The following is a 16803-nucleotide window of genomic DNA, read 5'->3' on the forward strand; positions in this document are numbered from 1 at the left end:
ATAGATACTTTATTGATCCCCAAGGGGAAATTCAAGATATTGCACATCGACAGACCTACGGTTGACTTCAGCCTGTGTCATAGGTTTTTGTTGTGAGGCAGAAAGATCTAGCTTTTGCTGCTTGGAGGACTTTGCTCCGAGTCCTTTGCTAGTGGATGGCGAGCTATCAACTGTGGTGGAGGTATCGGTGTTTTTGGCCACTAGCTTTAGATGCGTGTGTGAGATGCTTCATTAAATTAGTCGCTTACAACGGATGTCGACAAAGTCTTCGCTCCTGGACATAATGTACAAATTACATGTACATTCTTGCCTTGATGAATTTAAAGTAGTGCTTATATCTCCACCTTGAAAATGCCAACTTTTCAGATTGCTCCTGACCTCTGCTGTTTCGTCAAATCTCTATTTTAGCTGTTGCGTGCGTGTGTGTGTGTGTGGCATGTGTGCTGGCAAGTGTGTAAAAACACTGACTCTGATTGGCTATCATGAAACATGACTCTGCCTTAGCCAATCATAATCGCTTACGTCGTTATTAACCCACCTCCTCACTAGCTGTGAGCCAGGGTGTGTTCGGATTACACAGTTTATTCAATCAATGCATATTAACGCACCGCATTTAACGTCCAGTAACGTTAACGGCATTGTAACGACGGGAAAAGTAATTAGTTAGATTACCCCGTTAGTGAAAAAATAACGTCGTTGCCTAACGCCGTTCTTTTAAACGGCGTTATTCCAAACACTGGGTAAGCCTCGTAAAAGACCGTGTGGAAAAGCTTGATCATGAGCTGCAGGTCTTAAACGCCATATGCTATCACACTACAGAGAAGCCCGGTGTGGAAAAGTTTTTACAACATCTACATTTCTCTAAAAGCACGGATAGTAGAATAATTGTTTTCCCATTCGAGATGTACTATTCGAATATTAATTTGCCTATTCGGTTAAAATGCACAGAATCATGGAAGTTGTGCTACCATGACAGCTGACAACTGCCAAGCGACCTAGGTTCAGATTTCTGTTAAAAACTAGAGCCAGGCCATCTAGACGTCGCCTCTCAAAGCTCTCTGTTAGGTAGGAAATTAACTCCATCTTGGACGTGGTCGACGCAGTAGAGCCAGGCTCATTTTAGAGAGGGCTGCTTTTTTGAAACTGAATGGACAAGCATAGCCTAGTTCTCCTGATAAGCTAATGATCCGTATTCCGTGCCTGTTACTTTCTTGGAGACTTCACTGTACTGCATAGCCCTATTTTTTATCAGGCCAAGTTTTTTCAAACTATGTCGTTGTTGTTGTTGTTGTTATTATTATTATTATTATTATTATTATTATTATTATTATTATTATTATTGGCATTATTGTTTTATTTGTAGTGGAAAACGTTAAGGTAAGGGATGTTCCAAAATCCCTAGACACTGAGCTAAATTAAAATCTCAGGTCCATAATTTTCTATTCCAAGATTTTAAGAGCCATTTTTTTATTCCAATGTTTTCAAACTGTTATAAATAAAGAAAATAAATGGAACCACAATAGCCTAAGAACGTTTTTTGGGAGTTAAGAACGTTCTTCCATGTCAACAGTTTGCATGACACCGCTTATCTCTAAGTTATACACCATCCGTTAGTGTGGGAGAGGATAGCATAACGTTACATATCTGGGAATGTAGCCCAGGCCAGAACGTACCAATGTGGATGTTACAAGGTAAAAAACATGATTTAATACAAGTTTCTTGTTTCTCGCTTTTCTTACCGGGACGGTAGTCCCAATGTTGCAAGGTTGGTTTTCCACAGGGGACGCTAGGGGAGCGGGGAACGTCACCATTTTCACTGGAACAGGTCATTTGAATGATTTCTAAATGGGTTTATTAAGTTGAAATAGTTGCCACGGTCCCCTTTAAGAGTGAAATGGTGATTTATGAATTTCAACCTGTCACCTTGATTTCAATTTCCAATACACGTTTTGCCAAATTGATTAAGATTGAATAAGAAGCAGATATATCCTTTACCAATGTCATAATAACAACTGCCACAGGTAACCACAACCATAGATCTACCCTTTACCAGCATCACAACAACTGCCACAGGTAAACGCAGCTCTAGATATATTTTTCATCCATGCCGCAGTATAAAACGTAGATACATCCTCACAACAACAACTGCCACAGGTAAACACAGCTCTAGATATATTCTTTACCAATGCCGCAATAACATGTGTAGATACATCCTTTAACAATACTGCAATAACAAGCACCACAGTTCCACTTACAAATAGTGAAGTTTAAATACGTCCAATTGTGTTTGTGTCCACTGTTACAAAAAAATGCCTATAAGGTTTTAGATTCAATCGCAGCACAGAAAGAGGCCTAGTAAAAATTGTCAATGATCTTAGACTGGTTACTGACTCAAAAGCCTCAAACCTTATTCTAGATTTGAGTGTGGCATTCGACACCATTGATCATAACATTCTAATTCACCGCCTTGCGAAGTGGATGGGTCTCTAATAATGTTCTAAACTGGTTTCAAACCTACATTACTGGCAGAGAGTTTTATGTTAGTCTAGGAGATCATGTGTCTGCAAAACATGACTTGCCTTTTGGTGTGGCCCAGGGGAGCTGCCTTGGTCCCCTCCTCTTTAGATGTGCTTCTGTTAGGAAACATCATAAGTTAGCATAATGTAAACTTCCACAGCTATCACAGATGATACCCAATTGTATATTTCTGTGGAGCCAACTAACCCAGATGGCCTTTGCTCCCTTATCACATGATTGACCTCCATGAATCAGTGGATGAGCAAAACATTTTTAAAACTAAATGATGACAAAACAGAGGTACTTTTTATTGGACCAAAACCAAAGCGAGACATTGTTTTTGTAACCTTGGGACCTGGCAGGTGTCATCTTAGATGCCGAGTTAAGCTTCAAGCCTCATATCAGTAAAGTTACTCAGACAGCCTATTCCCACCAAAGTGAGGCTCTTTTTAACTCGAACACGATGCAGAAAAAAACTAATCCATGCCTTTATCACTAGCAGGTTAGACCACTCTTCATGGTCTCCCCAAAAACATATAAAATTGAAACTCATACAGAACTCGGCTGCTAGACTTTTAACTAAGACCAAGAAGAGAGAACACATCACCCCTGTGTTAGCTGAACTGCTCTGGCTCTCAGTTTCCTATAGAATTGATTTTAAGGTTATGACAAAGCTCTGAATGGCATAGCACCTTCATATTGCTCAAAGCTTTTAATATCTTATCAACCATAAAGGAAACTTAGATCTTCTAATGCTAATCACTTAATTGTACCCAAAGTGCTCCACAAGCAAAGTGGAGAAGCTGCTTTCATCCATTATGCCCTAAAGCATTTCTAAAGCATTCCATTATGCCCTAATGGAACACCCTGCCTCTGTACATCGCGAGTTCAGTGAATATCTTTTTAAAAAGACCTGAAAACATGCCTGTAAAAGAGCCTTTAGTTAAGGGTTAAGGCTGTCAGTATTCCGGTCGTTGTGTTCTTTAAACGTCTGTATATAAAGTCATATAATCACAACACATAATGAACATACTAGAGCAAACCGCTTAGAGTCCATATATATATAGGCCTACTACTAAGTATTTATGAAATGTTGCTGATTCAGGCCCGGGATGGAGAATCGGGAGAATTCCCCGTGGGCCACTTCACTTTTGGGCCGGTCAAGGAAAAACATATTTACATTTGTCATGTTAGTCTATCTTCTCTTAACTCATTGAGTGCCAAAAACGTAATACGTTTTTCCTTCCCATGCGTTGAGTGCCAAAAACGTAATATTACGTTTTTAGCCTTTTTTTTTTTTTAGTTATGAAACTAGACACTCAAACACACCTTATATGTGATTTTGGGAACTCTGTGATGAATGGAAATTAAATATATGACGATCGAAAACTCATGAAAACGCACAATCTGGACATTTTATCTGGACATTTTATCATAACTCGGTTGCCGCTTTGGGTCGAATCAGTGACGCATGCATGTCAGGTCAAAACCAGGCCATTTTCGTGGGTCTATCACTAGGTGGCAGTCTCGCCAGGTCTCGCTGATCACTTCCCGGAAAGTTTACACAAGTAAGTAACAGGCAACACTTCATATTTCATGAAAGACGTTATATCTCCATTTCTAGAAAAAAAAACAGCGATTTTGATGAAAACTAGCCACTGTTTAGCTTGGGATTTCTCAGGAACAGAGGCGTGTAGAAATACACGGTTTGCAGCCACCGAGAGCTTAAAGTCTCACCTTTTAATCGAGCCATTGTATGTGTTCATAGCTATAACACAGAATATGCTGTGGCTGTACAAAAATCATCAACAATGGTCTAGATTGCTGGCACTCTAGGACAAAGCTCCCGAAAACAGCTTGGCATTCAATGAGTTAAAGTAGGCAACTCACGTTCCGCAATCTATGCCAGACACCGCAGCCACTGCATGGGTTGTAGCCTACCATTTGAGCCTACCAAATTCTCAGATAGGCTACCGATAACCGGGCCGGCCCTACCATAGTGATAAGCGTCAGGGAGGATGGATAGTATGAGGCCAAGAGGGACTGAAAACGCCAGGTAAAAAGGAAAGGAAGGCATTGGAGGAGGATGTTGCCAAATGTGCCAAGCTTCCAGATTTTTTTAAAGACAGACACTGGCAACTGGTAAGAGAGATAGCAATGATTAGAAACGTAATTATTGTGGGGTAGACTGAGTACAGTTGAGACACTTTTTGCCCACACAAAATCAAACAAAAAATAGATACTGAAAAGAAGCGATTTTCCACACAATATTCCACATGCCATTTCCTTAGCTTGTAGACTAAAATATTATAAATCAATAATACCCATAAGTAGTTTATATTTTTCACAATTAGCTCATAAACATAAGGTGCATTTTTTGTCTTGACTGTGTCTCAACTGTACCCTATAGAGTACAGTTGAGACACCTACCTGGTACAGTTGAGACCCATCTTTAATGATGTATAGTTAACTAACCGTTAGTTGGAAAATTGAATAAATAAAAACATAGCAATTGCAAAGTGTTTGTAGTTCAAATTCATTCATTTCATTTAAATTAGCGTTGGTTAAAAGGAATACATCATGAACAAAATGTGACACAGGAACAGATAGCCATGAGGGATAATGAGATAGGTGGCCATGAGGGACAACAGTAGCCTTCAAATGGAATGTTCAAGTAGCCTAACACAATCCAATGTGTGTCTCAATTGTCCCCCGCTAACCACCTCACATGTCTCTAGATTTTGCAACGTCCTTACATGGCACAATGCCATAAAATATGGCAGTTTTTAGGACACAGAATAATGTTTGTAATGATACCAGTTACGTTTAACAGTAACATAAGTGTAATGAGCTATTCATTGTCGAAGGTGCATGGTGAAGTGAAATTCTTACTTTGGGAAAAAACACTTGCCGATATCCTTAAATGGGAGATACTTGTGTCGTTCAAATTTTCCATGATCAAAGAGGGCACTAATATGCATGTGCATAGCAAAAATCACAACTTGGGCTTGCTGTGCAAGCAAGATATTTAAGGTGTCTCTGTACACATGTCTCAACTGTACTCAGTCTACCCTGTAATATTGGACATTAGCGTTGTCAACCTATTTGCAAGCAACGTATTAAATTAATTAAAATATTAGCCTTTTTGTATCATCCAACATTGCGATTCATAGACTTTGCGAATATTATGCAAATATTGATAACAAAACCCAAGCTTGATCTGTGTGGCTATGCAGTAAAAATTGTAGCCTCTGAGCAGTAGATCAGCCAGTCTCTGATAATGATGAGCCCAGAATTAGCAATGAGGTGGCCATGAGGGACAAGTAGAGAGGATAAAAGAGTAAACAATATGAATTAAAATGATTTAATGTAAGAAAGATCAGTATATGACAGCAGTAATATACATGATCAACCTATATGCTTTGTTTGCTCTGAAGTGAGTGTAGTAAAGTAGTAGTAGGCTATAGGCTACATCACCAAACACCAATATGATGGCCTACCCACGCTGAAAAACATGTAAACATTAGTTCAATATGCCTCTTAGTGGAAGAGTAGAATACATTTCAAATGCTTTATTTCTTTCTGTTTTTGTTAACTTATCAACCTATCCTTATGGAATAGTGGAATATTTTTGTTAATTTCTCAGTTTAAGTAAATTATATAACCTTTACACATTTGTTGAACCATGGTACTAATAAAAACTACAGGATAGTAAGGACTGAACTGTTGCTTAATCAATCCAGTTTCCACCTCCATGGAAAAAGTGGGCTGGTCTTGGGCCTGAAACTCCCGGGCTAAAAAGGGGCCCCACTCCGGCCCTGTGCTGATTGGATCATAAACGGCCACAACAACAAAGAGGAATGACTGATTATTCTCTATATTATTGTGTTACATGTTCTTATCTATATTTCTGATATGTTGCTGATTGGATCATAAACGGCCACAGCAACGAAGAGGAATGACTGACAATGACTGACTCTACTATATTATTGTGTTACATGCTCTAACTGTAATGCACTTTGAGCTGCATTCTGTGTATGAAAGGTGCTATACAAATGAAGATGATGATTATTATTAACTCAAATGTTCTCTTTAAATTCAACCTATTCCATTCATTACATTTTGTGACTCAATAGTCAAATTTGTCATTATGATATCTCTGCCTTCTCGCTTTGAATGTCTGCCAATTAGAGATGCACCGATATGGAATTTTAGGGCCGATAACAGATATTTATTGGTTTGTTGTGGCCGATACCCGATAATATTACTCTTGGAAAAAAAATTGTGAAAAGTGATTTGGGGAAAGCATTTAATAAGCATAATTTTATTGCAGGGCAATTCCACGGAAAATAGACTTTTTGTCACATCCATAACGCCAGTGAAATGCCTTGGCATTTGTATGATGTGAATGATGGCATTCATTTTTTGTGCATTTTTTTCTCATTTACATTCTTCAGCCAAAAATAGCAAAAGTTCAAATTTCATGTAATCATTCACATCATATCATACCATCACATTTTATTGGCGTTATGGATGTTACCAAAAATGTAATTTTCCATGGAATTGCCCTGCAGTAATTTTACCTACCACCAAATGATGGACAGAACTCGTAATAGTCCTCAATAGTGCGGCAGTCAACAACATAACAGTAGCCTAGCCCTACAGTATGTGTGGCTCCTTTAACTGAACCTGACGTCAGTGAATTGCGAGTGAGTGGCTAGAGAGTATGAATCGTTTTCATTTAGGACTAAACGCTCATAAACGGCTCAGCTGGGAATAAGCTACAGTATAGTGACCAAATCAGAGTTTGTGAGGGAAACTTGGGTTTAGTTTCAACTGAATAAAGCTGCAACTCCTCAGACTGTATCTTATGTCCGTCTACTCTGTTGCGCACAACCTGCTGCAGCAGAAATGAAAGGGGTTAGCCCCGAAGGTTTTAATAACTTATTATGATGACCTGTCTGGAACTTAAGCAGGAATGGTTAGCATATTTCTAGGTAGTAATACAAAACCCAAGCTAACGTAATGCAAATATAATACTAAAACACAACTTAGAACTAGGCCTACTTATGTACTCGTCCCACTAACGAGTTTGCTTATTTGTTTCCCCGATCAGCGCGGTAAAGTGCAAACACACCAGCACAAGACGGCTCTAGATAGGGCTGAGCTCCGCTCTGGTAAGGTTAAATGGCGGATCATTCACGAGACACTTTTGAGATGCACAGATTCCCAAATGAACGCATATCCACAGATTTTGTTAGAGTGGTGAAATACATTCACACCGCTGACATTATATTGAGGAAAAAGTATAACCAAGCTCAAGTAGCTCAGTGTAGCCAGACGGACCTTACGTAGGCCTAAATTAGGACTTTAAAAAATATCGGCGCAAATTATCGGCGAGAATTCTGTTATCAGACCGATAATAATATTTTCATTTTTTCACTTATCGGCCAATAATATATCGGCCGCTGATATATCGTGCATCCCTACTGCCAATGCAATATGTCCTTGAATACCTCCCCTGATGGAATTCCTCTTGTCCAATCAGAAATTACCCATTTAATTCCCATTTAATTGGATTCAGATCTTGTAGCGTGTATGCGTTTCAATCGTAGAGAAAAGATTATCGGTTGAGATTATCTTAATGTGTGTTTCTGTGTTTCCGTCTGATTTTGAAACCATATGATTTTAAAATCCTGTAATGTGAGCCCAGATTAAGTGCATATGGTGACTTTTTCAGATGTGTTTGAACACCCACAAGAAGATCATGGACAGAACGCTGAATTCACCCTACACCCTAAAGGAAGGCTGTACCACTGCAAAGCCTGCAGGAAGAGTTTCACAACCCCGACAGATCTCAAGAAACACCAGAGAACACACGCTAGAGTTAAACAAACACGTATGTCAGCTCTGAAAACCCACATGGGCAAAAAGCCTCGCAAATCTGCCCAGTGTGGAAAAGGATTTAGAGCTCCCGCAGATCCAAATCACCACGTGCTTACACACACTGGACAGAAGCCTTATAAATGTGTCCAGTGTGGACAAGCTTTTACACATAGGTCAACTCTTAAGGTCCACAAGCTAATGCACAGTAAAGAAGAGTCACATAGATGCAGCCAATGTGGAAAGACATTTGCGAGATCCAAATATCTTAAAAGCCACATGATGGTACATTCAGGAGAGAAGCCACATACATGTGTCCAGTGTGGAAAAGCTTTTACACATAGGTCAACTCTTAGGAGTCATGTGTTGATACATACCGGAGAGAGGCCTGTTAAATGTGTCCAGTGTGGAAAAACGTTTACACAGAGATCAGCTCTTAGAAGACATGTGCTGATACATACCGGAGAGAGGCCTTTTAAATGTGTCCAGTGTGGAGAAGCATTTACACAGATGGCAAATCTTAAGACCCACATGCTAAGACACACTGGAGAGAAGCCATACAATTGTGCCCTGTGCGGAAAAGCCTACTCGCGAAATGCAAGTCTTAAAATCCACATGCTTAAACATAGCGGAGAGGAGCCGCATAAGTGTGTCCACTGCGGAAAATCCTTCTCACGACGTTCAGGTTTTTACAGCCATATGCTAGTACACACTGGAGAGAAGCCTCACAAATGTGCCCAGTGTGGAAAAGCGTTTACAGCATCCACAGATCTTAAACGGCACATGCTTATACACACTGGACAGAAGCCTTATAAATGTGCCTGGTGTGGAAAAGCTTTTACACGAATGTCCTGTCTTAAAGTGCACATGCTGAGACACACTTAGAGAGAAGCCACATAAATGAGGCCAGAAAGGCATTTGCAAGATCCAAATATCTTAAACGCCACATGCTTACACATGCACACCCCTATAGTTTAACATACAAGAAAGAATATGTCACAGATATTAAATCTAACATGTTTACACCTACAGTAGCATGGCAACACCAGCGACAACAGCAGTGACTAGAGATCTCTGTAAGCATGTAGAAGTATAAGTACTGATTGAACTTCATAACTCAAGTAAAAAATTAAAGAAATTCACTCTGGATAGTGTATAGTAATATAAAAGAATAAGGAAAAGTAATTTGGTCTCTGCATTTATCCCAATCCGTGAATTAGTGAAACACACACAGCACACAGTGAGGTGAAGCACACACTAATCCCGGCGCAGTGAGCTGCCTGCATCAACAGCGGTGCTCGGGGAGCAGTGAGGGGTTATAAGTATATATACTCTTTTGATCCCGTGAGGGAAATTTGATCTCTGCATTTATCCCAATCCGTGAATTAGTGAACACACAGTGAGGTGGAGCACATACTAATCCCGGCGCAGTGAGCTGCCTGCAACAACAGTGGCGCTCGGGGAGCAGTGAGGGGTTAGGTGCCTTGCTCAAGGGCACTTCAGCCGTACCTACTGGTCGGGGTTCGAACCCTCCGGTTACAAGTCCGAAGTGCTAACCAGTAGGCCACGGCTGCCCCAAAAGCCTTTTTGAAAGATTATGTTAACGGTTGTTTCTGTCAAATAACTCTGTGAAAGTATTACATCAACACGCTGCCAGACACACCAGATTTATTAATCAGTGGGGTTTTTTTTTGGTGATACAATGATGTATTTGATGCATTACTTTTAATTGTTATTCTAAAACTAGTGAGTATCTTTGCTGGCTACGTTCAGGAACGTTTCAAACAAAACCTTAAACGGTTTGCATGAAACAAGGTTAAGTTTGGCTTGGAGATTAATCAGAAATTGTATACTCTTTTTGTATGTTATGTATTTTGATCATTCTATTGTATGTACTTTTCTTTTATGTACTTATGGACTTTTTTCTTTCCTTAAACTGTTGCCCTCATGTTTTTATGCTGTTAATAAGAAGAAAGTGAAAGTGGGAGAATATGGACCTGCGTTTGTGTGTGTTTGTGTGTGTTTGTGTGTGCGTTTGTGTGCGTTTGTGTGCGTTTGTGTGGGTTTGTGTGCGTTTGTGTGCGTTTGTGTGGGTTTGTGTGTGTTTGTGTGCGTTTGTGTGGGTTTGTGTGTGTGTGTTTGTGTGTGTTTGTGTGTGTTTGTGTGGGTTTGTGTGGGTTTGTGTGCGTTTGTGTGCGTTTGTGTGGGTTTGTGTGTGTGTTTGTGTGGGTTTGTGTGCGTTTGTGTGCGTTTGTGTGCGTTTGTGTGGGTTTGTGTGTGTGTTTGTGTGCGTTTGTGTGGGTTTGTGTGCGTTTGTGTGGGATTGTGTGGGTTTGTGTGTGTGTTTGTGTGCGTTTGTGTGGGTTTGTGTGTGTGTTTGTGTGTGTTTGTGTGCGTTTGTGTGTGTGTTTGTGTGTGTTTGTGTGTGCGTTTGTGTGTGTTTGTGTGTGTGTGTTTGTGTGTGTTTGTGTGTGTTTGTGTGTGTTTGTGTGTGTTTGTGTGCGTTTGTGTGGGTTTGTGTGCGTTTGTGTGGGTTTTCATCCAGCCTTCAATATTGCCTGTCACATCAATCCCCAGTCAGTGTTGTCTCCAAGAAGAAAGATAATTCTAGACTCTCCCTCCCCCTCTTTCTTTCTTTCTTTCTTTCTTTCTTTCTTTCTCTCTTTCTTTCTTTCTCACTCTCTCTTTCTCCACCACAAAGCTTACATGATCCTTAATCCTTCCTTTTACTGTTCGTCTCTATACACGATGTGATTGGCCCTATCGAAGTTTAATTTTTACAGCTCGCAAGCCAACGGAGAGTTGCTAGACTAATTACATTTGCTGCCGCTAGGGTGCGTCTGGATTTCTAGGCTAGAGGGGAGGTGGAAAATGAGTGTAATTTCCCAAATGGTGGAATATCTCTTTAAGGGAAAACTCATTCAACCACTTGAATACCCCAGTATACCAGCATACCCCAGTGTTCTTTTGACATGTCCCACCCTCCTCTTTACTTTGTTGCCCGTGCATAACACATTCCGTATTAGTAAATCAAATGTATGGCTGATACATTTTGGGCTGTGCCATGAAGGGAAAACAAATTACACCATCCTAAACCAAATATTGTCTGAAAGCATATGCCCTCAAGATGTGAACTAACATGGATTTTGACATCTCCCACCCTCCTTGTGACTTTTCTACCAATGTATAAATAATACATTGGGCATGCATTGTTAGGCCTTTTTTTTGTCATAGGCTACACTACCTATATAGTGCTCTAAGCTTCAGCTGTGAGTCCCAGATGTCCATAATGCATTTTTGTGTTATAGCTATCACAAAATAACAATATAATTTGGTGCCCACAGTTGGCACCGATCGGCCCAAAATGGGACTCATTATGTAAATTTACAAGGACCAGTCTCCCCGAGGCAATTTAGGGTAAGGTGTCGTGATCAAGGGCACAACGGTGGCCTTGCATGCTAGCTCTAAACCAGTGGTTCTTAAACTTTTTGTCTGGCGACCCCACAAAAAAGTATGGCGAGGTCTGGCGACCCCACTTTCCCCAAACCCATTCTAAGTCCTTACTCAAATACCCCCCTCAAACGTTAACAACTAAATCAAGCAAAAACTAGAAAGCAAAGTCATTTGTTTTATTTACTCCATATGAACAAGAACCGAGATAACCAAACAATCACGATTAAACAAGTGTAGGCTGCTGCCATATCAGATCAGAGCGCTATGTGCGTATCCGCGCGCGCACACACACAAGCACGCACACACACATACCAGCATTAGGCCTACAAGGTTACATTAATTATATTTATGGCGATAACAATAACAGTATTTTTTTATTTCCCTTTTCTGGTTTACTATCTTTAACAATTTCAATGGGAAGGGTGGGCATGCTTCCGTGAACATAGCAAGTTAATTCTAGGAGGAATGCTGCATACGGCGACACGGAGATTTTCCTCCACGGTGCTGAGCCGACATCTGTATTTTGAGATGTCGTTTCATTTTGACAGGTTTTAAGCTCTCATTCGCCAGAACATCGCCGCAAATCACACATTGTGGGTGGTCGAAGTATCTTTAACTTGGCAAGTGAATGCATATTTCAAAAATTCTTTCTGATAAAGCCGACGCGCCATTTGTTCTTTTTTATTCTCACCGGCCTGTAGACTTGTCCCATCTGAGGATCACGGAGGAGTAGACGCACTGGTAGATGGCACTAACGATCTTTTGTTCAATTTTTTAAGCAGCCACCTGTCCATTTTGGCTAGTAGGCTACCTATGTTTTTTGTTTTGTTTTACTTAAAATAGCGGAAACAAGTTGAGTTTGCATAGTGGGAGCAGATTGTTTCTATCAGCGGACCAGTAGCCCATAGGCTGAACTAGATCTCGTTGAAAGACGAAAACATTTCTCTCTCTTCTCTTAACTGCGTGTAAATAAGAAAAGGGCAGAAAAGGCCAATATCATTTCCCTTTGTTTCACCTAATAATAATTTCAGACTGAATACAGAAAATAATTGGCGACCCCACGGAAGTTTTTGGCGACCCCTAGTTTAAAAATCACTGCTCTAAACCACTATAGGCCTACCACATTATGCCAGTAGGCCTAATTGTTTTAAGACATTGTTATAATTTTGTCAGATGTTAATTTTGTCATGTTAATTTTGATAAATATGAAGGACATTTTCGGCCGCAGCAATGAAGCTCATTTTGTCTTCTGCACATTTGTGTCAGTCTTCACTAGAAAAGCTTCTACCAATCTCCGAAGCAGTAGGCGGCACTGTTGAGACGAAATTGAATCTGAACCAGCCAAGAAGAAGTGCCGAGTCTCTCGATGTTGGGACAGTGTTTTTGATGCTAACGTTACATGTCGCGGGGATTATTTCACCTTTTTCCAAGGTAAGCATGAAATTAACATATGTCAGGGTGTGGAGCACTGCACTTACTTGAGGTAGGTTACATGTTTAGATCCTTATTTATGCTTGAGGTAGGTTACATGTTTAGATCCTTATTTACGTTGTATGTGTCTAACACAACGTTACGTTGATACAACAACGATAACGTTACCCTACTCCTAACGTAAGGTACCATTGCCTTACTTACACAGTAAATTTACTCGAATGTAGTCAGGTGATGGATGAGGAGACACCCATCAGTGGACATGACATGACACACCGTGCAAAGTTCCCACGGGTCATGGGATTTTTAGAATATCATGAAATTGCAATAAAGTCTGTTGCAGACATGGAAACTCCAAGTCAAGAAATGTGATCATTTTGGGTCAAAGTCAGAGAATTGTGTTGTAGGAGCACTGCCAACATAGGTCTACAGTACATCAATTCCCACGTAGCATTGGTGTTTATCGTGTTATTACAATCCATCACTGCTTCCTTCAGTGGTTGTGATTAGCTTTTTCAATACTAGTTCATAATTTCCCGCTCTAAAGAAGTCAAAAAGATTCTACGCTACTCAGTTGCTCTGAAATCTGGTGTAATGAAGTGACTCTTGTGTGTGACAGGATCTGTATGGAAAGATCACTACATGAATTGTAGTGATTGTACGTTAAGTGATTGTACCTGGAATGTTTTCAGTATGGGGGAGAATGAACTAGGGCAAAAGGAAATGGGCCGAGAAGTTAAGACGATTCAGCACTGACAGGGGGCCCCCAGAGAGATAATACTAGCCTATAGACCCTTTCAACAATAAAAACAAAAACAATGCTTGAACGTTCTATTTGGTTCCCAATCTACTTCCTCTGCATTAAGATAACATATGGAATGTTAAAACGGAAGCCTTGTGGGGCCAACTATGATGCTGATAATGGAACTCTCTTGAAAGGGCCTATTATCCGGGGGCCCAGAATTATTGTCTGTCATACAAGGATACAAGGATACAAGGAAGTTTATTGTCACATGCATATAGTTACTGGACTCAGTAACTATATAGCACCCAAGAGCAACAGGGGCAAGGAAAAACTCCCTTACCAAGGAAGAAACCTTGGGCAGATCCACGGCTCAAGGGGCTAACCCAACTGCCAGGGGTCTTGGTGTGTGTGTTGGGGGGATCCCCCCCCCCCCCCCCCCCCCCCACATACACAGCACATTGTCTTCAGGATCTTCTCCAACACACATCCTCTACATACTTACAGCACACTGCCCCCACCTACCCACACACACACTACACACACACACACATAGGGCCCAAATTGTCTAGCAGCGAGTTTTCAGGAAGCTGCGCTTGGTCTGCCTCAAAATTCAGTTTTGTTTTGATGTCAGAGAATTCTCATGGAATTTTACTTGACTTTGGCCATGTGTAAATTATTATATTATATATAATTAAAATATTACTATTAATGATAGTTAATGTCGTTTATTCTTCAAATGAAAAGATTTTGCAAAAGCATTCTATTCACTGTGTTACTCTGTCTACAGGTTATAATAACGTTAACGTTAGAAAACTAATCTAATTGTTTGCTCTTAAAATGAGAAGATTTAAAAAAATAATAATTCTACTCCCTGTGTAACAGGTTATAACTCTGGATGAGATCATCCTGAGTCCATCTGGAACATGGATCTCGGACTGCTCTTTGCTGAACCCCAGCAGATGGACCTGAGAGTGACGTTGAAAGAAGACGTAGAGGAGGAGGAGGACTATGGCCATATGATTCCATGCGAAGATGAACAAGACCAAGAAGAAAAGCCCTTTGCAGAGCTTAACTGTAAAACTGAAACGGACTTATCCGACTACAATATTATTTACAGTGAACCACTACAGACAACAGCGGAGATTGAGGTGAAGGTCGAAGACGAGAATGAACATCTACAAGAATACGATTGTCTGCAGGAACGTAAGTCATTTCAGACATAAATCCCTCATATATGTCTTGTCAAATATAAATGGTATTCCCTTTAAGTAAAAGTAATTTCAGATACACATCCGTCGTATTCATCATGTCAAATATAAACGGTATTCCCTTTCCTTTATCTTTACAATGAAATAACAGGTGTCCTTTAAGGGTAGGCAACAGATGAATGTTTTTGTCTCCTTGCCACTAAAGGGTGTAATTAACAATGAAAACAAAGTAAACAAACTTATTTCAACACATTGAAAAATATCAGCACTCTGGGGCAAATTTGCGGCAGCCGTGGCCTACTGGTTGACGCTTCGGACTTGTAACCGGAGGGTTGCCGGTTCGAACCCCGACCAGTAGGTACGGCTGAAGTAAGGCACCCAACCCCTCACTGCTCCCCGAGCGCCGCTGTTGTTGCAGGCAGCTCACTGCACCGTGATTAGTGTGTGCTTCACCTCACTGTGTGTTCACTAATTTACGGATTGGGATAAATGCAGAGACCAAATTTCCCTCACGGGATCAAAAGAGTATATATACTATATACTATAAATTATAGGTATCTGTATCGGCCCAGAATTTCACAATTGGTGCACCCCTACGTAGAATATTTTCTCTTTCGAATATATTCTTGTTTGTCTTTATTTTCGGGAATATGTTGTATTGTATAAAATCTTGTATTTCTTTACTGTAATTTGAATCATGTGGTCTCATTTCCTGTAAGTCGTAGACTATTATGTAGTCGTTTTTAGATATTAATTAGTTGCAACTAAAATTTATTCTGTTTAATTACTGTATTTTACAGACTATACACTTTTTTCATAGTTTGGCTGGTCCTGCGACTTATAGTCAGGTGTGACTTATATCAAAATATATATAATATAACTTGTTGTTAAATGTTAGTTCTTGCTGACTGACATTTATCTCTGCATGAACCAAGGAGTAAACATTACCTTCTCCAGCCGCGCCAAGGCTTGTGACTCGCTGGCTTAAGCAGCCAGCAGGGGAGGATATGTTGGACTCGGCAGAATAATTTAAAAGAGGCAACCACAACTACATTGTGCTTCTGCCCTAATTCTGATACCATGGTGGGTCACCATGCCAAAATCAATGTAGAGGAAACACTGCTATCATATCAAATATAAATGTTCACAATAATAACATGATTGAATTTTATTTTTCCTTAACAATGAGATTCTCTTCTCTGATTGGCTGATGGGGTGGCCATTAACTTCGTATAACAGGCTACCTTTGAAGTAGATCTGGTAAAAAAAGGTTTAATCACAGTTCCATATCAACGCTTATGAATGGTAACTATAACAACCATAATACGACGGTTGAGGCTAGAAGCAGGCTTCGCAACAATGGAAACAACTGTAAACGAGTTAACTCTAACACGCTATCGCTGTTATAGGGCCAAAGAAAGTTGTTCAACAAACTGAACAAGTTGGCTTCTTTTTAAACGGAACCGTTTGTTTCCTTTGCATGCTATAGACCCTTTCAAGAGAGTTCCATTATCAGCATCATAGTTGGCCCCACAACACTTCCTTTTTAACATTCCATATGTTATC

General features: G+C 40.2%; 3 protein-coding genes across 6 annotated transcripts in view; all 3 read left to right on the forward strand.

The window, feature by feature from the left end:
* Positions 1-9585, forward strand: part of LOC121718840 (zinc finger protein 501-like) — a 31827-nt gene extending 22242 nt beyond the window's left edge. The window contains exon 2 of the mRNA XM_042104167.1: positions 8258-9585. Within this exon, the coding sequence (XP_041960101.1) occupies positions 8258-9285 (1028 nt within the window). The 3' untranslated portion in view covers positions 9286-9585. The remainder of the gene's footprint in view (positions 1-8257) is intronic.
* LOC121718806 (NACHT, LRR and PYD domains-containing protein 3-like) overlaps positions 1-16803 on the forward strand; it is an 849641-nt gene that overhangs the window by 708452 nt on the left and 124386 nt on the right. The window lies entirely within an intron of this gene.
* The window catches only part of LOC121718907 (zinc finger protein 501-like), a 44547-nt gene that overhangs the window by 24646 nt on the left and 3098 nt on the right, over positions 1-16803 (forward strand). The window contains exons 2-3 of one of the 2 annotated variants that reach the window (XM_042104341.1): positions 13120-13284; positions 14912-15232. In XM_042104341.1, the coding sequence (XP_041960275.1) occupies positions 14953-15232 (280 nt within the window). In that variant the 5' untranslated portion in view covers positions 13120-13284; positions 14912-14952. The remainder of the gene's footprint in view (positions 1-13119; positions 13285-14911; positions 15233-16803) is intronic. The other variant, XM_042104342.1, reaches the window with a different exon arrangement.

Source organism: Alosa sapidissima, chromosome 9, assembly GCF_018492685.1.
Source record: "Alosa sapidissima isolate fAloSap1 chromosome 9, fAloSap1.pri, whole genome shotgun sequence".
NCBI lineage: Eukaryota > Metazoa > Chordata > Actinopteri > Clupeiformes > Clupeidae > Alosa > Alosa sapidissima.